General features: G+C 41.2%; 2 protein-coding genes across 10 annotated transcripts in view; both read left to right on the top strand.

The window, feature by feature from the left end:
* Nucleotides 1–25739, top strand: part of C2CD2 (C2 calcium dependent domain containing 2) — a 433467-nt gene that overhangs the window by 61361 nt on the left and 346367 nt on the right. The window lies entirely within an intron of this gene.
* Nucleotides 1–25739, top strand: part of PRDM15 (PR/SET domain 15) — a 46355-nt gene that overhangs the window by 16090 nt on the left and 4526 nt on the right. For 2 of the 9 annotated variants that reach the window (XM_075708091.1, XM_075708041.1), the window contains 21 exons: nt 501–654; nt 1509–1761; nt 2945–3067; nt 5671–5769; nt 6554–6778; nt 7462–7597; nt 8699–8880; nt 9545–9639; nt 10567–10654; nt 12358–12525; nt 15884–15978; nt 17107–17238; nt 18208–18342; nt 20246–20409; nt 20869–20948; nt 21551–21670; nt 22399–22530; nt 23046–23129; nt 23327–23502; nt 24713–24793; nt 25174–25386. In XM_075708091.1, the coding sequence (XP_075564206.1) occupies nt 501–654; nt 1509–1761; nt 2945–3067; nt 5671–5769; nt 6554–6778; nt 7462–7597; nt 8699–8880; nt 9545–9639; nt 10567–10654; nt 12358–12525; nt 15884–15978; nt 17107–17238; nt 18208–18342; nt 20246–20409; nt 20869–20948; nt 21551–21670; nt 22399–22530; nt 23046–23129; nt 23327–23502; nt 24713–24793; nt 25174–25386 (2935 nt within the window). Of the gene's footprint in view, nt 1–500; nt 655–1508; nt 1762–2944; nt 3068–5670; nt 5770–6553; nt 6779–7461; nt 7598–8698; nt 8881–9544; nt 9640–10566; nt 10655–12357; nt 12526–15883; nt 15979–17106; nt 17239–18207; nt 18343–20245; nt 20410–20868; nt 20949–21550; nt 21671–22398; nt 22531–23045; nt 23130–23326; nt 23503–24712; nt 24794–25173; nt 25387–25739 lie in introns of those variants that run through there. The other 7 variants (XM_075708065.1, XM_075708058.1, XM_075708045.1 and 4 more) reach the window with 7 other exon arrangements.

Genomic DNA, 25739 nt, shown 5'->3' with positions numbered 1-25739 from the left:
TGATTGTTTCCAGTCACCTTCACCTTGTGTGCCCATAAATGCCTCCCAAAAGGTCTTGTTCCATAATTTTCCCAGGGACTGAAGTGAGGCCGACCAACCTGTAGTTCCTCATATCATCCTTTTGGCCTTTTTTGAAGGTAGGTGCAACATTTGTCTCTCTCCAGTCAGCAGGTGCCTCCCCTGATGCCCATGACCTTTCCACAGTGATAGAGAGTAGGCTCACTATGGTATTGGACTGCTCTGTCGGCACCCTCAGGTGCAGCCTGTCAGGTCCCTGGACTCACATGGGTTCAGCTCTCTCAGGTAATCACTGACTCAGCTCTCCTCAACTGCTGGTAGTTGTTCTCCTCTGTTTATTCATAAATCCTCATAGAAATCAGAAAAAAAGTTTTCTCTCACTGGAGACTGGAGAATAGATGCTGACTTCTTTATTCCATGGATTCCTGCAGTTTTGTCCCACGTGTAATTGTTTTTTTCTCAATTCTCTCTTCAATTCTTAGATCATCTCTGCCTTCTAATTTGGAGATAAGACAACTGGAAGATGGGACTGAAGGAGTATTTGCTCTGACTCAGCTAGTGAAACGTACCCAGTTCGGCCCATTTGAGTCCAAGAGAGTTGCCAAGCTGGAAAAAGAATCAGTTTTTCCCCTGAAGGTAAGACATGGCACATGAAAAGCAATAACAGAGTCAGTTTTACCTGTGATGGTTTTATACTGGAAAAAAATGTGTGCACGGGGGTTATTTGGGACACCTTTTAGATATGCCCTATAACAGACTGCCTAAAAAAGCATTCTCTTTGGCAAGATACAGAAGCAGCAAACTAAAGGCTCGTTCGGCATGTTTGAAGTGAACGTCCTTATAGGAGATAGGGCTAGGATACAGTCAGCAAAACTGCTTGTCTTTCACCTTCTGCGTGTGATGATACGAGAGGGATAATGACTATGGCAGTTCATTTCAGTTGTTTTAACAAGTCTCTTCAATTTGATTGTATTTGCTTAATGAGCGATATATGCATTAGGTTTATAGAACATGCAGAATAAATATTTTTTTCTGTCTTGGCATTTGTTTTATTCTTCTCTTGACAAGTTTGGGTGGGAAAAATGCTACAGTAAAAATTTAATTCAGTCTTACATTTTCAGTAATACCTAACTCAGCAGTAAAGATTTAGAAATGTGACTTGGGCTGATGGATGTTTCACAGTGTACTGTTTGGATTCCCCTCCATTCTCCTGTATTCAGTCGTTCAAATTTTGTGAGAAACGGGTGGCTGTAGAAAGAATTCTTAGGATAGAAGTTGAGTTTGTTCCCATCCTGCCCCTGGCAGTCTGTCTCAGACTTACTCATCTGCAGATGTGACTGATACATGAAACATGCTTGATGCAGGTGTTGAGGCTTGCTTTGTCTCTGATGTACATTGAATGGAAGCCATTGCAACAGCAGAAAATAAAAATTCTTCTTAACTTTGTATTATTTGTTAGAGTTCTATTATATGCATATTTTGCTTGACAGGTGTTCCAGAAGGATGGGCCCCTGGTATATTTTGACACCTCAAATGAAGATGATTGCAACTGGATGATGATGGTGCGACCAGCTACTGAATATGAACATCAAAACTTAACTGCCTTCCAGCATGACAATGATATTTACTTCACCACCTCCCGGGACATCCCACCAGGAACTGAGCTGCGAGTGTGGTATGCAGCTTTTTACGCCAAAAAAATGGAAAAGCCAGTGCTGAAGCAGGTCACTAGTATTGCCAATGGTATGTGTGGGGGCCTTTTTTCCTTCCTAAGGGCCCAGTCCTGATAGGGACTGATAGTCCCCTACTGTTGTAGTTGACAGTGCTATTTATCAAATAGGCTCTGACCCTGAATTTGTTAGCCTTTAGAGTCAGGCTAACCTGCATACATGGTTGCCCTACAAGAAGAAAACAGATTCTTCACCATGATATTTTGAAAATGGATGGCCTAGTTGATGGTTCAGCCTCTTCAGAGTGAACAAACTGGATAAACAGTTTTTAACTAAAGAACTGGTGGCTACATCAAAAACATTTCTGGGTAGAAGAGCAAAGGGCCCCAAGTGTCTGTGTAAATCTGAACGTATATGCAGATTTGCTAAGGAAGCTGTCTGTCTTCAGCTGCAGTGAATATATTTTGGGTTTGCTCAGAACTGTTATACAGTCCTAAAAAACTACTTTTATCTTATGCAGCCTTACATGGGACCCACTAGAATAAGATAGGCTCAAGAGTGAACTGTCATTCCACATGATTGCTTGTGCCTTGGCAAAGAAAGGCAGCAGATTTTTTAGAATCTGAATTAGAATTGTCAGAAGTCTTTTGTTCCTCTGCCCCTTCGTTTTCTTCTACTTTTGCATTTCTACAGCTAAAAGGCATGATCCTTTAACATTGCAAGGGCATTTTCTTTCTGATCTTGAGTTGGGAGTACTCCCCGAACGGTATTACTGCTACGCTGAGTATAATTTGGGGTGATTAATGGCTTGGGGGAGAGGCCATTGCCATCAGCATGCTTTATGGCTGATCTTGATGGTAAGCACAGTCTTAAGTCCTACAGCTGAATAAACACTGCTGACAGGTTTCTGAATTTTAAGATGTTTCCATTTGGTATTAACTGAAAGGTTTCATCTTTTTCCTCTTTAGTTTAACCTGTTCATGTATTTTTGTGTGCATATGGGTATTTAAAAATACTGCTTAGGTACGTCCTGCTTTCTCTGTTCAGCCCTTTCACTATACACTCCAGAATATGAAACACATGCTGTATGACATTCAGGCATAAGAATGTCCTGGTTAGGATTTTACATGAGAATGTTTTTTGCAGGACTGTTATAGGGCAAAACTTTCTGACTATGGTTACTGCCCTCAGCACAGAGCAAGAGAATCAAAGGGTCTGGAAAGTAAAGGAAAGAAACTGTTTTTTCCTTTTCACAGATATGTGCTTGGTAGTGATGGAATCTGATAAAGAGGGGAATAAAATCTCTTCAAAACCTTCATCTGCTGTCTTCCCCCATAAAAAAACAAAGAAATCCAGCATATCAGCAGCTGATCCAGCAGGTATGCAAAATTACGGTATTTTTAAGGGAGATAGAGGACAGATATAGATGTAAAGAGCTGTTAGGTGTACCACTTCTATGCAGATATTATGGTTATATAACTTTCAGCAAATATTAATTTAGAGAGGATTTGAAAGTCTGGATTTTTCTTTTTATTTTCATGGGCACGGTGCTTAAAATACATATGCAGGTTGAAAAGTGACAGAGGGGCTGATAAACCTTTAGGCAGACAATTTTCATGAAAACCACGACTGCTTCTGACTTTGGAGGTGGTTAGTGTTGGGGTGGGGGCAATTCCAAAGAAAATCTTTAGACTCTCCATGCAAAGTGTCATAGTTCAAATGATCAGGTTCTAGAAGAAAACATAAGACTATGAGTGAATGTAAGAACAGTGCTGTTTGGAAATGACAAGAACACTGGCCATCCCCAAATCACAATAATATCAGAAGCCTATTAGAGTTCAGACTCTACTTGATTACAGGAACTGAAATTTAGATAAACTTATAAGCAATACAGGTACTCTTGGCAAAGTATATGGCTCAGGAAATAATTAGTGGTGTCATAGAACTCAGTCCCCAAGGTTGTTTATGAAGCCATGCCTACCCCCCACCCTGAAAAAAAAAAAAAAAGAAAAAAAAAAAGTGGGACAATGACATTAAGAACCCACTTAACACAAATTGCCATGTCTAAAAGTAAACTCAGAGTACTTCATGTGGAGATCAGGATCAAAAAATCAGCCATTCTTAGTCTGTTCTTTGAAAAGGTTAGTTTGCTAAAATTTGCCTAATAAAAGTAGCCAGGAGGCGGAGAGTTGTTGGAGATGTGTACAGAGCAATTTGTCAGAAGATCCATTCATTTAACTTGGATACTGTCACAGCTAAAATGTGAAGTTGACTGGGGAGTTGTCTTTCAGTTTGGCATCACTGATTCTTCTGGGGGGAAAAAAAACTGTGAAGAATTTGAACAGCCCCTCCTACATCCTTCATGCTACTGTTCGAAAGTTCAACTTCAATAGAAACAAAGTACTGCCTATTATACTTCAGGAACCCTAAAGTGTTCCCACTGATGGAGTGTTTTGGTGTTTCCAAAACAAAACATGCCTGTTTTGCTTCTGACTATTTGCCTCCAGTCATACAAAGCTGTTGCCAACTGACAGATCTGTGCTTCCAAGTAAACTGGGTTATCCTGCAGCTGGCCTGGAACCCTGAAGAAGTGGGAACCTAAACAGGACCTGACTCTTCCGGGCAAACCACTGCACAACTAGGGTTTCTAGGTTTACTGCTTGAGGCAGCTAAGGAGCAAGGGAAGTGCAGAGTCAGGGACAATTTTCCAAGACAGACTTCAGTTTTGCGGATAGTGCTTTTTCAGTTTTACTAGCCTGCAACTTCATGAGATAGATACTGTAGCCTACATGTTGCTTACCAATCTGTCTTTTTTTTTAAAGTTATGCAGAATCTTGGGGTTTAGGTTTGCTGGTTTTGGCCTCCTGGACAGAGCTCTCAAGATAAGGAGTTCTTTACTTAGCCTGTGAAGGAGCGTCTGTTGCTGAATTGTCTAGTCATTTTTTATTTATTTATTACAGCATGGATGAGATCACACCTTTGTAGTACAGAACATTGAACCTAATTTGTAGCAGGGAACAACCTCTGCCTCAGAGAACCTTTTACTTTGGTTTAAGAGCCAACAGTGAAAAGGAGGAAGTAAGTTTATTGTCCCATTACAGATAGGGTCCTCAGGCAGAGAGAGATTAAATGACTTGCTAACGATCATACAGGAAATCTGTGGCAGAAACTGAGGTACGGTTTGAATCTCCTGTGCTGCCATTCGCTTAACCTAGTTTCAGCATCATCGTCCTCCTCTGGGGGAGTCTTGTAGACTGTGGAATAGTCAGCTTTGTGTGTACCAAAAAAATCTCTGAACCAGTCCAGATTTATCAGATCCTCTTGACAAATTCAGACGTACCATCCAAGGACTTAAAGACAATGGACTGTGAACAGAGTAACCATTTTCCTCTCTCCTTTTTTTTTCATTCCAGTTCCATTTTCCCCCTAATTTCTTCTTTATTTTCTTTATCTGGCGTGAGCTGATATGCTGATTAAAATATGAATATGGTGGTTTCATAGAACGTCTAATTTATGAAACCACTCAAAATGAGGTTTTCATTGTCCTCACCCTTACTTCCGCTAATCCAAATGTTCTTACTCTGCAATGCTCTTCAGAGAGAGAGCAAGGAGGCTTCTCCTACTTCTGTCCTCAGCTGACCCAGAAGAGGACTGGTAACCCTGGTTTTAAAGGTGCTAAAAATTGCTTTATATTGTGCCTTTGATAATCGCAGTTCTTTAGAGGGGACCTTCAAGACTTTACAAGAGCACTGATATTCTCTCCTGGTATCAGATATTTTCTGTTCTGACTTCTCATCTGTTCTGATGTTTCAAGTGTTCATGTTTGGAAAATCCTGATCTGGTCCCAGCTGCCCCTGTGGGCCTCTTACAGCTTAAATTGTAACTTGTGATACCCAGGGAGTTACTGGAAGATAAGCAAAGCTACAGTTATTTACCACCTTCCCATTTTCAAAGCTTTTCAGTATTTTTTCTTGTGATTTAGTGAACACTCCAGAAAGCAGTGGAGCTACAGAAGCAGAGTCCAGCCAGTGGACGTGTAAAGTGTGTTCATCTGCCTTCCAGGAGCCTCAGCTGCTGACAGGTAAGAAGTGCTAGAAATTCATGAGAGAGTACTGAGAAGCATCAGGAGAATTCTACTCTTCCAGAGCAGGACACTATGAAGCCATACCCTACCCATGATGCAGTAAGATAAAGGTTTTAATTTTTGTGTTCCTTTAAGAAAAAGAGTAGCGGGGAAGGTAAAACAGTGATGTTTTGGATATGGTAGTGGTCAATCTCTGGGCAAACAACTGTGATGCTGAATCTAGAAGAAAAAGAACTGTTGCCTAGAAGATGGCATGTGAGTGTTAGGAATATCAAGGATGGGGAACTGCACAAGCAGTGTATAAGGTCAGTGATGCCAGATTTTACTTAGTGATATTGTCTGTCAGGTATTTATGGCACAGGTTTAGTAAAGGTAATGAAATACATTTTTTTTTTCCTGCATTTCATTTGCAACTATTTTATGCAGTTTTTGAAAGAACCTAAAGAGCTCTGACCATTTGATGAATCATTTTTGAGAGGGCATTTAGGCTGCTAAATAACTTGGGCATTTGGAAAAATGTATCCATTATCAGGAGGCACAACCTTTTTCCAGTGATATCTAACAAATCTCTTAAATTCAGTCCCTGTGAGTCAATGTGAACAATGAGAAGACTGCATGCTTTTATTTAGGAAGGTATTGTGACTGCTTTCAAAATCATTTGAAGTGAGTATCTGCTAAGTGAGGTTGACCCAACAGATAGGCTTCAGCTGGATCTATCCCTTTGAGTATTTCATGACAGTTTCTTTCCTCTTTACTCTCTTGTTCTTCCCCATCCACCCAGAGCACTTGCTGAGTCACCTGGAGCAAGCCAAAGGTGCCCCCCAAAACAGCCAAAACGAGCCTGTTGCAGAGAAAGCAGCAGAGGCTCCCCCTGTGGATCAGCCAGTGATTTGTGATGCAGCCAGTGCCAGTACAGACTCAAGGAGGAAGGCCAGGCGGGGAAGAAAGCCCAAAACAGCAAAAGCAGAAACACCTCTTGTCATCATTGAAGAGAAAGATTCTGCAGGTAAAACAAACTTAAGAAAATGCTAAGCACATATCCTCTCATATGTCTGTATTGATGCCTCCTCAGAAGGGCCTAAAAAGTAACACAGAGACAAGGTGGAAGTTTTTAGTTAGATCACTAAAGCAGACGATTTACAAACTTTGTTCTGAGGTCCTTGTCTATGCTAAATGTTGCAGCACCTACACTTAGGTTACTTGCATTGCCCTGTGACAGTTTTAGTAACAGAGAGGCCCAGAGAAACACAGGATAATGGTTATGAGAGACCTGCCTAGCTTTCTGCAAGAGGAACAGGAGAGAAAGTGTCCTCCCTATCAAGAGGCAATACCTTCCTCTCTCAACCTTAAGGTTTATTCTTGAAAGGGGCTTTTTTCAGGGCCTTACCTTCCTTTTAAGGGAAGTTCTAGTAGGTAATTTCATGATGCATAGTCAGCTGACCCCTTAGTAATAGGTTGGAAAGGTAAGAAATTACCCCTCCGTAAGAGATGTTGGCTACATCTTACTTGTCATTCAGTAGCCACTTTCTCTATCTTGCAGGTGCTACCGAGTCATTAGCAATCCGTTATTTGTCATGGACAAATAATATGTTAAGTGCCACATCTGCTTACAACAGCAAATTCCTGCATTTGAGGTTTTATTTCTAGCTATTCACATTAACACTGTGTATTATTATGACTTGTTTGCAGCGGAACGTGTAGCTGACGTTGCAACTGAGGTCCCACCAGAAGAGGTAGCCCTGCCTTCAGCTGCAGAAGAGAGAATTATGGAATTGGTTTTAGGAAAGATGCCTAGCACCACAAACAGCATCAGTTCAGTGACAAAGTAAGTGCTCTGGGATGCAGAATTTCCTCTTAGGCTTAATTAAGATTATGTAGCATGTAACAGTTCTACTCAACTTCTGGGTCCACAGAAGTGGAAAATTAGCGTTAGTGTAAAATTGTGTGATGCTGCTGCTGCTACAAGAGCTGACTTTCTGTGCCACAAAGGTGGCTTGTGCACTGGACGGTGGTGCACAGATGGTGAGATATTGGTGGTAGAATTTTGGAGCATAAACCATGACAATTTCATTTTCCATCATGTTACTGCTTTTATTTGGTGTGATTCCAAAAGTCTCCTGCAGCTGCAAGGTGAAATATTACTCCCATTGAATGTTGGTGGTAAAACAGGCAGAGAGATTTTTGCTAAAAAAATGATGCTAACCATTATTATTCAGTCTTGCTTGTCATCTTAACTCATGAATGACTTCATGTTGATTTGTGCCTGTGATACTCAGATTTAGAAAGTGGGAGGGGAAAACTTCAGTATAACAGAACCTCAGCGAGACTCTTAAATATAATTTGATTAATTTAGATTCTTTTTATGTCTTTTTGTCTCGGTAAAATTGGCTTTTTGAATTATTTTCTGTATGATAAAGCACTTGATTTTTTGAAATCAGCTAGTAAAGCTATATACTGAAGTCCTTAGCAGGCACAGAGCCATCAAAAATGTGTTCCAGCGGGTGGTTGTGCTGGGAAATAGAACAGTACTGCTTCTTGGTGCCCCGGTGCCCTCTTATCATATACACCTTTTGCATGTGAACTGCCCAGCTTTCTAAGCTGTAATAGTGCTAATGTTTTCAGAGGATAAGCAGAGCAAATCCTTTATGTTCCTCTGAGGGGCCTGCAAAGAGAATCTCTGAGGCTGGTGGCTGCTGCTTTTTTCCTCGTTTGTGCTGCGTGAAGATAATTTGGAGTGAGCCGTGCTCTGACATCTGCTGCTTCCAGGGGGTGGCCAGGAGGGTGCCTTGGCAATGAGGAAGCTCCAGGCCCCCCTCTCCTGCCAGAAGCTGAGCGTAACACTCCTCTAGCTTTTGCCAGCTGGTGGGACTCTTTCTTGCAACCTGTGGGATACCTTTCAGTCCCTGCCTTTCTTTCTCTAATCCAGTAGGTTTGCTCATCACCAAAACACCATGTCCCTCAAAAGAAGTTTAATTCTCTCCAGTAGACACGGTATACGGCGGAAGCTGATAAAACAACTTGGGGAGCACAAGCGAGTCTATCAATGCAGTATCTGCAGTAAGATCTTCCAGAACAGTAGCAACCTCAGCAGGCACATCCGTTCTCACGGTGGGTTTGATTTCGCATCACTTGCATATTGATTTTGTCTCTTGGTGGTTCCACCTTTGAGTAAAAGATCTAGGCTATTCTTAGATACTGGGATACATAATTTGAATAGAACTCTTTTTTTTTCTTTTTTTCTTTTCTTTTTTTTTTTTTTTAAACTCTCTCTAGGGAGTTTGCAGTTTTGCAGACCAAAGGATGAGAAGATAATAGTTGAAAGTTGAAATGAGAGTACTTAAAATTTTAATTTGGGTACATATTTTAAATGGGGGCAAGGATGTGATGGTTTTTCCAAAACTGTTCTTCCCTTTAAATATATACATATATATCACCCCCCTTCACAGGCACGTGGGTAACATTGCTGTGTAAACGTCAGCTGAGTGCTTTTCAGCTTGTGATCTGCAGTTCCGGGGTCCGTGACCTACTTCTAAGGATTCTGTGAAAAATAATCACTGAAAAAGGGTGGGGGAACCAAATAAAATTGTTGTCAAAATTGTTGGAAAAGGTTAAAATCCACTATTTGGATCTCCTGAATTACTAAAGCTTCTAATCACTAGCCTGTTTGTTTTCGGTTGTTTGTGCTTTGGTTTCCCCTGTCTTGCCTGGAGTTGATTATTATCAGTTGCTGACTACTTTTTTTTTTTTATGTTATCTTGATTGATCCCCTCAGGTGACAAACTATTTAAATGTGAGGAATGCGCAAAGCTGTTCAGCCGTAAAGAGAGCTTGAAGCAGCATGTTTCATACAAGCACAGCAGGAATGAAGTGAGTGGAAATGACTAGCGGGCTCTTTCTGAGGTTAGGTGAAAATGTACAGTGAGCTTCCAGGTGCTAGCTGGGGAGCTTGGGTCAATTAGATTTGAGTGGATATCTGTGTGAACAAGTGAGACAAGACTGATAGGGAGAGGTAACATCTTCTGTTAGAACAGCTGATGGATTTGCAAAGTGTGGACACGCTTTTGAGCATACAAGTCCCTTTTCATGTCTGAATTTCCTGTAGAAAGTTGTTTTCAGGCATCAGTTACAGCAAGACAAGCTGGAGTTAGCTGGACCTGCATGATCTAGAGGTGAGATCTGACTTCAGTTTATGGCACTAAATAGGATTGTTCCAGTCTTGTTTGCTTGTCCTGTTTCATTCATCCCCACCTATAGTGTCATTTAATGTGTGAACTGGGTAAAGGCTGTGGCATTAAGGGCTGTGTGCACATGTGTAAACCTACAGCGCTTACGGTAGCAGCACTGTGCTTGTTGGTGAGGGCCTTTCAGTGCTGCTGCCATATAAATATTAAACATGCCTGTAGTGGGGCCTTAGCAGTGAATATTTTTCCATTGCTGCTTGGCATCAAGGTCCTAAGTGCTCAGATTGCTGGCATCTGTTCTGGAGCTGGAGGATGAGTCAGATTACATCTTGCTTCTCAAAAATTCTGTCTCTGTGTTGGACTGGGGGTTATCAGGAAGGCTGTTATGTGCACACAGCTGCATGGTCTATTTTTTTTATAGAGCTCAGATGTAGGAATGTGGCAGTATGATACAGCGTCAGAATTTTGCATCAACATGTACTGAAATGTCCTGTTGAAGGAAGAAAAACCGGAAAAGACAGAAAACAGAAAAAATAGTTGAGATTTAGAATTTCTCTGTCAGACGTGACTTGGCTTTTTCCCTGCTTAAACACTTACTGTTTGCAATCCTCAGGTTGACGGTGAGTACAGATACAAGTGCACCACGTGTGAAAAGGCCTTTCGGATAGAGAGTGCATTGGAATTCCATAACTGCAGGACAGGTGAGAATGGCTAATCATTCCGCTTCCTCTGGTGTCTCTACTCCATTTTGGGGGGGTGTCCACAAATCCATCTCAGCATAGGAACTGCAGAAGGGGAGTAGGAATTTAGATTTTTGTCATCATAACAAGAAGCAACCTGCCCCACTTAACGCAAAAAACCCTCTTTTTGTGATAAGAAAAGTGTAACCAGTAATCTGTGGAGCAATACATCCACTTATGTATTGCTTTTTATAGTATCTCTTGCTCACCTGTCTAATACCCTCACTGGTGTTTCATTTGTATGTTCACAGACGCTCTGTCACCGTCTCTGTTTGATTTTCTTTCCTGAAACTAAGTTTCACCTCATTTCTCTGAAATAGAGGAACTGGAAAGGGGGACAGTACTATTGATAGTTTTTAGTTTTCTGGGATTACAGTTTTCTTCTGCTTTCTCATGCTTTCTTTATACTTGCAGGAGTATCAGTATTCTGTTTATTCAAGGGCAGCAGCTCATTTTCTGAGTTGACCGAAACAAGTAGCAGTTTTTGCCCTAGTCTTCAACACATCAAACTGTTACTTCTTTGTGATTGCTGCAACACTGGCAGATTCCATCTACAGGACCATGCTTTCATGTTCCAAGAAAAGTCTCAGCTACTGAATACAAAACAAATTCCCCATAGGCCTATTGTCATGTAATGGTATATTTTTGAGATTTAATACTTCGTTCTGGAGTATTCCGTTCTGGCTGGTATTAGGAGCCAGTGCTGGCAGAAGTATTCTGGTGCTTGGACACAGCTGTTCGTGTGACACTGTATGTGTAGTGATATTACCAACATTAAAAACTTGACTCAACTGTAACAGAATCTACTCCAAACATAATTTTAATGTATGCTAGACCACAGTGGAAATAGTTCCTGTGAGGATGTTACAATGCTAGGTTCCATGTTCAAGTTAGCATCGTATATATTTATTGCCTTTGAAAAAATTTTTAAAGGAAAAGAAAAACACATGCTTTTGCATTTCCCTCCTCAATCCATATAATGATGGATTATATGTTAAATCTCAGATCTAACAAAGGAACTACCTATCTCACTGTTGTGGTTTAGCCCCAGCCAGCAACTAAGCACCACACAGCCGCTTGCTCACTCCCCCTGCCCCGATGGGATGGGGGAGAGAATTGGAGGAGTAAGAGTGAGGAACACTCCTGGGTTGAGATAAGAACAGTTTCATAATTGAAGTAAATTAAAATAGTAATGATAATAATAACAATATAATAATGATAATAACAATAATAATATACAAAGCAAGTGATGCACAATGCAATTGCTCACCACCTGCTGACCAATACCCAGACAGTTCCCGAGCAGCGATCGCCGCTCCCTGGCCAACCCCCCCCAGTTTATATACTGAGCATGACGTCATATGGTATGGAATAGCCCTTTGGTCAGTTTGGATCAACTATTCTGGCTGTGCCCCCTCCCAGTTTCTTGTGTACCTGGCAGAGCATGGGCAGCTGAAAAGTCCTTGACTAGCATAAGCAGTACTTAGCAACAACTAAAAACATCAGTGTGTTATCAACATTCTTCTCCTACTAAATCCAAAACACAGCACTATGCCAGCTACTAGGAAGAGAATGAACTCTATCCCAGCCAAAACCAGGACACTCACAAACATATAAAACCTGTTTTCATCTTTAAAGAGCTGCATGGTTTCTCTTCATTACAGATGACAAGACATTCCAGTGTGAGATGTGTTTCAGATTCTTTTCTACAAACAGTAATCTTTCAAAACACAAGAAAAAGCATGGGGATAAGAAGTTTGCATGTGAAATCTGCAATAAGATGTTCTACCGGAAGGATGTCATGCTAGACCATCAAAGACGACACTTGGAAGGTAAGTATAGAATCATAGAATCATCTAGGTTGGAAAAGACCTTTAAGATCATCCAGTCCAACCATTAACCTACACTACCAAGCCCACTCTAGACTAATCAAGGGTAGACCAGACTAAACCATATCCCGAAGTGCCACATCTACCCGTTTTTTAAACGCCTCCAGGGATGGTGACTCCACCACCTCTCTGGGCAGCCTGTTCCAATGCCTGACCACCCTTTCCGTAAAGAAATTTTTCCTAATTTCCAGTCTAAACCTCCCCTGGCGCAGCTTAAGCCCATTTCCTCTTGTCCTATCGCTAGCTACTTGGGAGAAGAGACCAACACCCACCTCACTGCAACCTCCTTTCAGGTAGTTGTAGAGAGCGACAAGGTCTCCCCTCAGCCTCCTCTTTTCCAGGCTAAACAACCCCAGTTCCCTCAGCCGCTCCTCATAAGACTTGTTCTCCAGACCCTTCACCAGCTTCGTTGCCCGCCTCTGAACACGCTCCAGCACCTCAATGTCTTTCTTGTAGTGAGGGGCCCAAAACTGGACACAGTATTCCAGGTGCGGCCTCACCAGCGCCGAGTACAGGGGGACAATCACCTCCCTGCTCCTGCTGGCCACAGCATTCCTGATACAAGCCAGGATGCTGTTGGCCTTCTTGGCCACCTGGGCACACTGCTGGCTCATGTTCAGCCGGCTATCTACTAACACCCCCAGGTCCTTTTCGGCCAGGCAGCTTTCCAGCCACTCCTCCCCAAGCCTGTAGCGTTGCATGGGGTTGTTGTGACCGAAGTGCAGGACCCGGCACTTGGCCTTGTTGAACCTCATAGAGTTGGCCACGGCCCATCGATCCAGTCTGTCCAGGTCCCTCTGCAGGGCCATCCTACCCTCCAGCAGATCGACACTCCCACCCAATTTGGTGTCGTCTGCAAACTTACTGAGGGTGCACTCGATCCCCTCATCCAGATCATTGATAAAGATATTGAACAAGACTGGCCCTAAAACAGAGCCCTGGGGAACACCGCTCGTGACCGGCCGCCAACTGGACTTAACACCATTTATCACTACTCTCTGGGCTCGGCCACCCAACCAGTTCTTTACCCAGCAAAGAGTATGCCTGTCTAAGCCGTGAGCTGCCAGCTTCCCGAGGAGGATATTATGCGAGACGGTGTCAAAAGCTTTGCTAAAGTCGAGGTAGATGACATCCACAGCCTTTCCATCATCTACCAGGCGGGTCACCAGGTCATAGAAGGAGATCAGGTTGGTCAAGCAGGACCTGCCTTTTGTGAACCCATGCTGGCTGGGCCTGATCCCCTGGTTGACCTGTACTTGCCTGTGGAGTTCGCTCAAGATGAACCTCTCCATAATCTTCCCCGGCACCGAGGTCAGGCTGACAGGCCTGTAGTTCCCCGGGTCCTCCTTCCGGCCCTTCTTGTAGATGGGCGTCACACTGGCAAGCCTCCAGTCATCAGGGACCTCCCCTGTTAACCAGGACTGTTGATAGATGATGGAAAGTGGCTTGGCAAGCTCCTCTGCCAGCTCCCTCAGTACTCTTGGGTGGATCCCATCCGGCCCCATAGACTTGTGAGCGTCCAGGTGGCATAGCAGGTCATTAACTGCTTCCTCCTGGACTATGAGGGCTCCATTCTGGTCCCTATCCCTATCCTCTTGCTCAAGGGCCTGAGTACCCTGGGGATGACCGGTCTGGCTGTTGAACACAGAGGCAAAGAAGGCGTTAAGTACTTCAGCCTTTTCCTTGTCCTCGGTGACAATGTTCCCCCCCACATCCAGCAAAGAATGGAGATCCTCCTTGGCTCTCCTTTTATTGCTGATGTACTTATAAAAGCATTTTTTATTGTCTTTTACAGCACTGGCCAGATTGAGTTCTAGCTGGGCTTTTGCCTTTCTAATTTCCTCCCTGCAGGACCTAACAAGATCCCTGTACTCCTCCTGAGCTGCCCGCCCCTTCTGCCAAAGGCGGTAGACTCTCCTTTTTTCCCTGAGTCCCCGCAAAAGCTCCCTATTCAGCCAGGCCGGTCGATTTCCCCTCCGGTTGGTCTTACGACACACGGGGACAGCCTGCTCCTGCGCCCTTAAGACTTCTTCATACTGCAGATCAACCTAATTATTACTCTTGAAACAGCAGTAGAGGTGGGAAGGCTAACGAAATGATTGCGCATTAGATTCTTGATGGTAGTTGTCATTTTTTTTGTCAGTTACCTGATCCGGAGTAGCAGGTTTCAGCAAAATGTGACATTTATTAAAAATAATAGTAACGAATCCTGGAGGGGAGTTGTCTAATTCTGTCAAAAACTTTCTAGGAGATGCATCTACCTTTTTTTTCAGCCTTATGTGATTGGATCCAGTGCTACTAACAGTCACGTGAAAGTTGCTTGGCTTACTATGCAGTAGTTTAGCTGATTTTAATTCTGCCTTTTTCTTTCTTTGAATTCTATTCTTTCTTTTTTTTAAAAAAAAAAGTGTGGTAACCTGAAAATTCGAAGGCAGAGAATTAACTTGCAATGTACAACTGAAAGTGACTACTACATAAATACAGTATAAATGGAATGCTGTGTGATGTTATCTTTCAACATCTTGAGAATATATGAAAATGAGATTATAAGAGTTTACTGTTCAAAATCTGAAACATCTAAGGATATTACAGGTACTCAAAGACTCTGGGAAAACTTGGGTGATGGTAGATTGCCAAAATATGTATTAAAATGCCTCTAGCGATCCAGATGAGAAAACCAAAGGTGCTTTAAAAAAAGCAGCGAGATTGTCTAATTTGCTTTGGGCATAGCCAACCATCACTGGCTGCTCTTGCGATTCAGACCTTTGTGTGATGAACTAGAGGACAGCTAGAGGACAAGAGGTTGAATGGCAGTGGCAAGGCGTCTCATGTTTAGCTGTCACAGAACAGCAGCAGCCCTCTTCCCTCCTGAAAGTAGCAGAGAAAGAGGTCTGAAATCCTTGTTGAGCATTAAAGATGATGCTGGGTGGTTGCCTCTCTCCTTAGAGACTGTGAGGGGGAATTTGTGGGCCAGATGTCTGATTGAAGTGCCAAGGCCTACGAGATCTGTCTGTTTCCAGGTGTTGACAATAGATGTCTGTTTTCAGACATTTTACAATTGGTGTAATAACCAATAAGCCAAAATACATGACTTTGCCAGACTGCTTTTATATTCTTAAGACACCGTCTTAATTTAGAAATTATCTTTCTCTTAGCAATTAAATTCTGCATTGAGGCTCTTCCCAGTGTTTCACTCTTCTTTACAATATTCACCTGAAAGGGCATGCAGATTGGAGTGGGAAACCATCGTTTAATTTTTTTTTTTTTTTTTTTTTTTTTTGATGGGGACTGTTCTGTTAAGGGGTGAGGCGTGTGAAAAGAGAAGACTTTGAGCACAGCACAGAAAACATGGTTCGATACAAGAAGGAGCCTTCAGGATGCCCCGTGTGCGGGAAGGTAGGCATCTTTGCCGGCGTGTGCCATGTGAAGCTCTGCATGGTAGCTCCAAGGATACCGCAGGGGTACAGTGCGCCTCAACCCAGCGCCTCCAAACAAGTTACCGAGGCGTTACAAGTTACCACCCATGTATTAAACCACAGTAGCAGCCTACCTGCATAGGCAGACAGCCTGCCAAAAGGTTGAGGTAAATGACTTGCACTGAGGGTATGTGCCAAGTCAGATTACCTTGCAGCTCGGACAGGCACGTGGTTAGTTACCGGCAAGCCCTGTCACCCAGCCAAGACGTTACTCTTTAAACTGCCTTAGTCCCATTATATATCCGAGCCCACTGTGGCCATGGATGGTGGGACCTGGTAGGACAAAGATAAGAACAAAACTGAAGTTCAGACTAGACTTTTTTTCAGGACATGTAACACAATGTAACACATGTAACATGGCCGATGTGTCTGTCGGTGAAATCTCATGGCTTATGTTATTTAGAGTGAAGTTTTTCTGCCAGAATGTAAACAGCTGGAGTTGACTCTGTGCATTGGGAATCATTTTCTGTTAGAAATAAAAGTGAATTCATGGTGTAGTCATGGCACTGTTGCATTTGGGCGTTTAACGCTCATGTTGTTAAGTTGCTGTTATCACAGGTACAAAGACTGGGGATTTCACTAGTGATTTTATGAATGTTTAATGATTCATGGTGCAAGATGTACTCAAGTAACTCTTAAGTTGGTGTGTAGACCTTGGTTTTTGAGGCTTTGGATATGTTACATATCAATGAAGGTAGATTTTGTGGATGTGTCTTTATAGATAGGTGGAACATTCGTGACTCAAAAGACAGTGTCTAAATATTTCTAAATCTATCCTATGTAATTCTGCTGCAGCTTTTTTGGAAGTCCACCTCTGATGAATGGACAATTTCAGTCAGTTCCTTGGAACTGTACACCTATATTTTGCTGTGCCAGCAGTTTCTGAGGTAGCCTGCTGGCTGGATAACAGGAGCTCGCCCCTACATATTTTGGGCCAGAATGAACAAAACAGGACAGTAAATATGTTCTGTGCTCTCTGCTGGATAACGTGCAAAGAACTGTAGCTCTGCTGGACATGATACAAAACCCCTTCTTTCTTTTCTTTTAGATATTTTCATGTAGAAGCAATATGAACAAACACCTTTTAACACATGGAGACAAGAAATACACTTGTGAAATATGCGGACGTAAATTTTTCAGGGTGGATGTGTTGAGAGATCATATTCATGTCCATTTTAAGGTATTGTATTAATAATTTGTTAGAAAAGGCATATTACTTAGCAGACACATGAACGTACAAATGTATTGAGACTGTTATGGCCACGTGTTCATACTGGCAACACAACAGTGATTATGTACCCTGTGCAGTGATGTTTCTACAGCAGCCTACCATGAGTTGTGCTCTGATCTACCCATGGCTCTGTTTCTACATCTGGATTGCTACAGAGTATGTGGGCTATCATATTTGAAGTTACTTCAGCTACCACTGCAGAACACTACTGAATACTGTGCAAAAAAACACCTCTGTGACCTTGGGTGAATCACAGAGGTTGCTCAGTTTAAAGCCGGGAGAATAACTTAACAGGAAGGCTGCAGACAGATGTATTGTTCCAGTTGTAGTTTGGCTGGGCTGAGGGGTTACTGTCATCCCCTCTCTTTGTGGGAAAAAAACAGACAAGAGAACTAATTGTTCCTGCCCTTTCCGTGCCAGTGATTGTGATTCTCTTGCATATGCCAGCATAACTGCCTGTGTATTGAGTTCCTTACCTGGTTTTATCAAAATGTTCAAATCACAAAAAAACCCCTATTAATAGTGCTTAATCAGACCCAGATTATTTTTACATAACTGGGTTAACACTGAATTGTAAGGAATTGAATTGAAAGGGAATGTATCACTCAGCAGTGCTCGTAAGAGATGCTTTTATGGATGTAATACTGTACCAGTTGAGTCTGTTTACATTAAAGTTCCTTTTACACACAAAAAATCTAGTATTATTTGTTTGAATGAACAGTTGTTCCTTGTTTAGTCATGGACAGAGGAACTTTGTTTACCTGAATTGAATGAAGGAGGAGGATATTTTAAATAAATAATGTTACAGCAATTGTTAATGCAAGGCAGTCTGCACAGCAACAAAAGCTGAGTAGGTGTTACCTTTTGAAATAGAAGTTTAATCTATTAAACCAGAATATTCTTTCCCACTCTACACAGGACATAGCACTAATGGATGATCACCAGAGAGAAGAGTTCATTGGTAAAATTGGAATCTCATCAGAGGAAAACGATGACAACTCTGATGAAAGTGCAGATTCTGAGCCTCACAAGTATAGCTGCAAAAGGTGCCAGGTAGCTTTAAATACTTTCAAATTAACTTGTCTCAGGATGGGGGGAGGGAGCGGAGATGTCTATAAATCATTCAGAATTTTAAATAACATTAAGGGTTCACAAAGAGAAGGCCAGTCCACAGGTCTGCTCTCCATAAGACTTTAGGTAGCGTTCTGTAAGGTGAATGCTAAACACTTAAAAAGAGAAATACACATACGTACGCTTACCTGTGTGCAAGGAAGCAAGCAAGCAAAACTGGAAGAAGAAACAAGAAAGGAACATTCAAATCTTACACTACCTTTTAATTATGTGCAAATTAAAATCATTATAGCATTTCTGAATAATACAGTCCCCAGAATGATTAATTTTGATGAGATTAGACGGTCCCCTAGTGGATATCCAGTTTGGAGGATTAAGACTGCTGCTTGTGTTCAGCGTGACTGCTTGTTCTTGGCCTACTCTCTTACTCACAGGATGGCATTAGAAGTACTGCTGGAACATACTTTACTCAGTTGTCAGCTGAGAGAGGAAGACTTTTTAACCCTCTCTGCATGGTTTTTGCAATTTTGTAAAGAAGTAATGGGGAAGAATGGGGTCCTTAAGGCCCATTTGGATTCTGTGCCGTTACTGGGTGACAAGCTGTGCTGGAGTGGGTGGGATGCAAAAGCAATCAGTGAGAACAACAAAACTGGCCAAGCTGATACAGGGACCAGGGGAATTTTGGTAGTTAAGCTACTGACTTGGCCCCTGGAAATCAGCGCTTATTTCACTTAATGTGGTGGAAGTGCTTAGCTTATTGTCATTTTAAAGACACAGAGATAATACTACTTCAGTTTTCTGTTCTTATCTGTGAACTCTTTTTAAGTGCAAGCTGATTTTAAGTTTATGTCAATAAGCATAGGAAGATGTGGTATCACAGCAGTTAATAACGTGCTTGCTTTCAATGTGGTAATTTTAACACCTGACACTTAATGGGTACATATAAAATTGTACGCTTCCAAATGAGGGCAATTGTGCCATTCAAGTTAGAAAGCCCTTTTTGGAAGCTGGGTTTTTTAGTGCTTTTGCAGGTGTTTGTGAAGTAAATAGTTGTGTAAGGCAACAGCTGTGGAAAATGAGTGTTACCTGTGATGAGATGGGGAGGCTCTTTTTGGCTGAAAATATCTGTTCATGTGTTCCTAAGGGAGAAAAACACACGAATGAGTCTTAGTGAAATATCTCTTCTGAGCTCTTAAGAATATCTCTATTTTTTTTTCTCATCCCAAAGTACACCTTCACCAAGCTGTGCAGTGCTATCAGCAATACCCTGAGTAGTTCCAAAATTGGAGCAAAAGATCATGTCATTATGGCACTTTGCCCTGATACGTTGGAGCATCTATGCATACGCAGGGTTACTTAGCCCAGGGAGCTAAGTAGCGGAGCACCTGTCTGTCGTAGTTGTAGCACTTTCAGGAGCTGAGCTAGAATCACTGCCTTGCAACGCCTAGAAACACCAACTCTTCTGGAGCTAGTGCCAAATCTTACTATGCAGACCAGAGCTTACTATGCCCCTAGAGCCCAAAAGACAGTTTTTCCATCTGTGGTGTCATTGCTTTGACAGCTAGCGGAGGTTAGACATGGCTCTCTTCAAGGCTGTTCCTCAGTGCACAAATAATTGGAGGTCCTCTACTTGTGCAGTGTAAGAAGCAGAGATAACATCTCAAGCTAGTTTTCCAAATGAGTTAACTGATGTCCTGTAGCAATGTGCTTGTAATGGCCAAAGTGGTTCAGGCCTAAATCCAGCTTTCACAGATTTTTCATCTAGTGATACACAGGATACTTACATCTGTTAGCTCTGACTCTGTATCTCGCTAATGTGTTGCTAGGTCTTTGCTGTTCCCGAGGACTTTTTTCGCCTTTCATTCACTATTGGTTCATTCCACAGTTGACTTTCGGCAGAGGGAAGGAGTACCTGAAGCACATAATGGACGTGCACAAGGAGAAAGGCTATGGTTGTAGCATTTGTAACCGACGTTTTGCCTTGAAGGCAACTTACCATGCACACATGGTCATTCATCGGGAGAACCTGCCGGATCCTAATGTGCAGAAGTAAGATGACGTGTTGGACTAATAAGAGGAGCTATCTTTTTTGAAGTTACAGTGGCTCTCCCACCTGATGCTTTTAGAGAATCGAGCTGTACTAAAATATCTGAAACTGTACAATGGGTGTTAAAACAATTATTAAAGCTTGAAATATAAAACTAATGATTCGCTTCACACAGCTGATTAGTCAACAGCCTCCCAGTTTGGGCTTTGTAAAGCATAAATCTATGATTTGGGTAAATATTTTTTAGAAACAATGATTTGAGGATATAGCTATGCCAGACTGCTCCAAGCTTGCAGTGAACTTACAGGTTTCTTAAGGCTCATTTTAAAAATGCATTTACATTTCAAGGAACTTTTATAGTAATTAGTATTACCAAATGAAATACAGTTACTGATAGAGAAGCCTGAAAACCACTTCTGCCTCAAGAAAAGAATCACAGCTTTTGGCCTCTTTGTTTTCAGATACATCCATCCATGTGAAATCTGTGGAAGGATTTTTAACAGTATAGGAAACCTGGAAAGACATAAGCTTATACATACAGGTAAAAATGTTGTGTTTCTTTATTATTATCAATATTAAAGAGAAATGTCTGTTGCCAGTGCTTGCCTTATTTGTTTCAGGAGGAAATAAGTTATGGGTTTTTACTTTAAGTTACAATAAGATAAATGTTATTTATGCTTTTTGGGTAGACTGGTTTTCTAAAGCAGGTAGTATTAAAGAAGATAATTGGTCTAGGCACACAATCCAGATTCCTAGTTAATATGATGTGGGATTCACCTGCTAAAAATTCTAATTCTGTATTCTGTTCTTCCCCAAATTCTTATCTGTGCCACCTTCTCACCATTACACAGGCTGAAAACTGCTATTGCAAAATCATTTTTAGCAGCTCATTATTATTTCATGCTATTCAGTATTTTCCTACCTCAGACTTTATCTTTTTTTTCAGATCTCACACAAAAAGCCAGCTTTTCTCTCTCTCAGAAGTCGTCTAATTTAGTTTGGGCTACAATATGCATGAAAGATGTGGTTGACAACACAGGTGGACTGTTGCCTTCTAATTCACCAGTTTAGTCAGGTTTTAGGAGATGCACATTTTTCATTAACATTTTTTTGTTTATGTTGTCTTTTAAATTTATTTTTAAGGTGTAAAAAGTCATGCTTGTGAGCAATGTGGCAAATCATTTGCTAGGAAAGACATGTTAAAAGAACATATGCGAGTCCATGATAATATCCGAGAATACTTGTGTGCAGAATGTGGCAAAGGTATGTCTAATGCCTTGTTTTCCATTAATTGTGATACTGAATAGCAGGTGAATATCTGAATTAAAACTACTTCCATTCTTAGAATATTGGGAAGGTCCTCGGAGTGCTGCAAATCCTGCATTTTTGAGAGGTAGAAACTGTATTAATCAGGAGCTTTATAGTTACATAAACTACCCCTAATTTCATACAATTTAGTTTCACGCCCTGTAAGACAAAACTGATTTTAATAAAATGTGCTTCTGTCAGATTCAGGCATGCTTGCCTGACTGAGTTCCAATGCATTTGCAGCACAAAAATGAATACAAGTTATTTTTTTCATTCTAGGCTGTTTTCAGGCTTAAGAAATAGAGTAATTTCTTTCTGTAAGAGACTTAAGAGTCATAGTTGCTTTGACTTTTTGCATTGTTCACATTATAACTTGAACAAATCTGAACTGGTATTTTAGTGGAAGGTAGTAAGTCTGACACCTCTAATGATGTTTTGTCTTTGCTTGTCCCTGCTGTTTTGCTTCTTCCTCAGTGGTTACTCAGATGTTTTCCAGAGCTTTTTCCTGGAATTAAAATAATAATGATAATGTGCACTGCTACGTAAACAATTAAAAATATGCAATTGTGGACATGCAGAAAATATAATCTTAGAGCTCTTGGCTAACAACATGATCATCCTGAGTTTTCCTCCGAAGGTGGGAGCAATGGACTAATTATCATGCTGTACCTTTTGTCTCTCAGGAATGAAGACAAAACATGCACTTCGTCACCACATGAAACTTCACAAAGGGATTAAAGAATATGAATGCAAAGAATGTCACCGAAAATTTGCACAGAAAGTCAACATGCTGAAGCATTACAAAAGACACACAGGTGAGGTCTCCAAAGATGTACAAAAGTTGCACTGAATCAGTTAAATGCTTCCTGAGAGAACTCTTAGCTAGAAATGTCAGAGAGTATAAGGAACACTAATTAAAAAAATGCGTATTCTGCTTTTTGAAAAGTGAGATTTTTGTCCTTTCAGTCAGCCAAGACTACCTGTTACACAATTAAGATACATAGTTTAGTTGGTTTCACGTTTTGCTTTTTTAAGAGAGGTTGTTTTGATCTAGGGTAGGTCTAGAGTGTTGGTTTTGTTTTAAGTTAGTCTTCAGGTTCTCATTTCCCAAACCAAAATTTTACCTCCCACATCAATTTCTCTTGGATTCATTTTCTGCCAGATATAGTGGCATGGCTTAGATAAGAATAGCTGGTGAAGCTGGGCTGCTTCTACTTGTTTGGAATTTTTTTGGGTTTTTTAAAATTTTTTTTTAGTAATATAAGACTCAGAATTGTCCCAGATACCTTAGACTGTTTTCACTCTGACGCTAAATGTGCTCTTCATGCAGGAATCAAAGATTTCATGTGTGAGCTCTGTGGCAAGACGTTTAGTGAAAGAAATACAATGGAGACTCATAAGTTGATTCATACAGGTAAATCCTCTAAAACACAGTATCCAAAGACAGTATCTTAATTTTGTTCCTAGGCTTGCTTTAGACTTGCCAGTCTTGGAACTGGTGTTACACATCATGTTACCAACACAAAATTGTTCCTCTTGTTGAGATGCTGACAATATGATACTCATCTTTGGGGTCTGTTGCTAACAGCGTTTCCTTCCATCTGCCACCAGTAGGAAAACAGTGGACATGCTCAGTCTGTGATAAGAAATATGTCACTGATTACATGCTACAGAAGCACATCCAGCTCACTCATGATAAGGTAGAAGCCCAGAGCTGTCAGCTGTGTGGGACAAAGGTTTCTACCAGAGCCTCCATGAGTCGACATATGAGGCGTAAACATCCAGAGGTGGGTTGGTTTGGCAGGTAGATTGTGGGGTGGTTTGGGGTTTTTTTCAGTTTGGGTTTTTTTTTTTCACTTTTTTTTGTAAGGAAAGTTTATGGCCTTCAGTGACTTGAAAGAAATTACTTCTTTTTTTTTTTTCTCTCTCTCTTTTTTCTGTTCTTTTGGGGCCAGTTTTAGGTAGTGTCTGTTAAGCATGCACTTAACTGAATCAACCCCTTCATTATGTTATGTTTCAGCAGCAAATGTATCTGATTGTCAGTCCCTAAAAATGAAGTTGTTCTGATTATTTAAATCCCTTTTCTTTATCTGCCTCAGATTAAATGTATATTTTTTTCATGTTTTGTCTTCATCCATTAGTGAGTATAATTGATTCTTTTTTCCCCATTGTATTCTCTGTATTCAGAAGTGATCTGAAAAGTGGTGAATAGAGAGGTGACAGCAGCATCTGCTGATGATACAAACTTATTCATAGTATTAAAGATGAATGCTGACTGCAGAGAATCTGGATTAGAGGAATGTTTTGTCTGACCCCAACGGGGCTTTTTCTGCATTCTAAATTTCTGAATAACTATTGTGTTTCTCCTCAGCATTTCTTGTTTAGGTTGACTAAGGCTTGTCTGTTCCCTTTGAGGCTTTTTTTTTTTTTTTTTTTAAACTACTAGTTTATCATTAGTATTGATTTGCTGTGAACATTTTTTTATCATGACTGGGAAGGAAGTCAACAAAAATCTTTGTTTATTGATTTTTTGATTAAAAATGCAGCTACATATCTGCAATCCAGAGGGCAATTTGTCTCTGTTCTTTGATAAGCTGAGATGTATAGATTCAGCTGAAAATAATGGAGTAGGACACAGTTGATAGGTTTATAAATAGAAATGCTAAAATAATAGGGTTTTTTTTTTCAAACACATTGTTTGTCTTCTATAGAATTCATCACTTCCCAGTGGGTTGTGTTTCATCTAGAATATGAAAATAAACATATTCTTCTATCGTTGTCTTTAAACTTTGCTGGTTTTCAGTGAGAAGGAAAAGATTATATGCCAAAAGGTTATTTAAAAAACGCGATCATTAAATGCCTTGTATTAAATTATATATGTAAAATGTTAGATTACATCGTTTTTGCTTTGTGAGACGATTTATTAGGGCAATGCTGTATTGTCTGATTGTAGTAGGCACTGCTGCAGTTCACCAGCTGATGCCTCTTTGTCTACAGATTCTTTCGGTGAGGATTGATGATTTAGAGCAGCTGCCAGAGACGACTACCATTGATGCCTCCTCAATTGGGATTGTTCAGGTAAATTCGTCATTACAGACTTCTGGTGGCAGCTAGGTTCCAGGCCTACTGGAGGGTGAGATGGGGACATGGCTTTTTTGGTACATAATACAGCTGGGTGTAGGCTGATGGGCAGGGAATGTGCTTTTTTAGAGAGTCAGCCCCAGCTTAACATGTATAAGCAGATGCAAGCTGTTGATCTGTTTTGTTGTATAACATGGGTGCTGGTAAAATGTAGGTAATTACAGGGTGAGGTCTCATTCCCTGAAATCGGGTTTTTGCTAAAGCTTGTTTCTTCACTTGAGAATCGACAATAAACCAACTTCAGGTGATAGTCTCTTACTTGGAACTCGAGTAAGCAAAATGACTTGATGTTTTGTTTGGAAATGTGTTTGCTTCAGCCGGAATTAGCCTTGGAACAGGGAGAATTACCAGAAGGGAAGCAGCATGTGAAAGCTCCTAAGCGTGGCCAGAAGCGAAAACAAAAGTCAGGTGAGGAGGAGGAAGCTCAAGTGCCTGAGGACCCTGCCTTCAGTGAATACACAGAGAAGGAAGGTGAATTCACAGGGAATGTTGGAGATGAGACTAATTCAGCTGTACAGAGCATCCAGCAGGTGAGCTCCAGTAGCAGGGTGATGGGTAGCAGGCACTACTTAGAGGGATAGCCCTTCTTTTTTCCTAATAGCAAACACAGAAAGAGTGATGGGAACATTTAGAGGTAATTTGATAAACTCTGGTAATACAAAGATGAATAGAGACTTTAAAAAAACAAGGAGTTGGACCGGTAAGCTCCTCATGTTTGTTTTCATTTCCTTTGGTGTTACCATCTCCTTGTTTGCCAGATACCACTGACTGGCTGAAGCTGTGACTAAAAGTGTGAAAGTTAATTCAGCTGTTTGTTTTGAATGTTGCATATGCCTCCTTCCCGTTACCTTCTTATTTCTATATGTGGAAGTTGTTGTATTCC

This window comes from Pelecanus crispus, chromosome 1 (assembly GCF_030463565.1).
Source record: "Pelecanus crispus isolate bPelCri1 chromosome 1, bPelCri1.pri, whole genome shotgun sequence".
Classification (NCBI taxonomy): domain Eukaryota; kingdom Metazoa; phylum Chordata; class Aves; order Pelecaniformes; family Pelecanidae; genus Pelecanus; species Pelecanus crispus.
The sequence above is the reverse complement of the archived record's forward strand: the minus strand, read 5'-3'. Positions and strand labels throughout refer to the sequence as shown.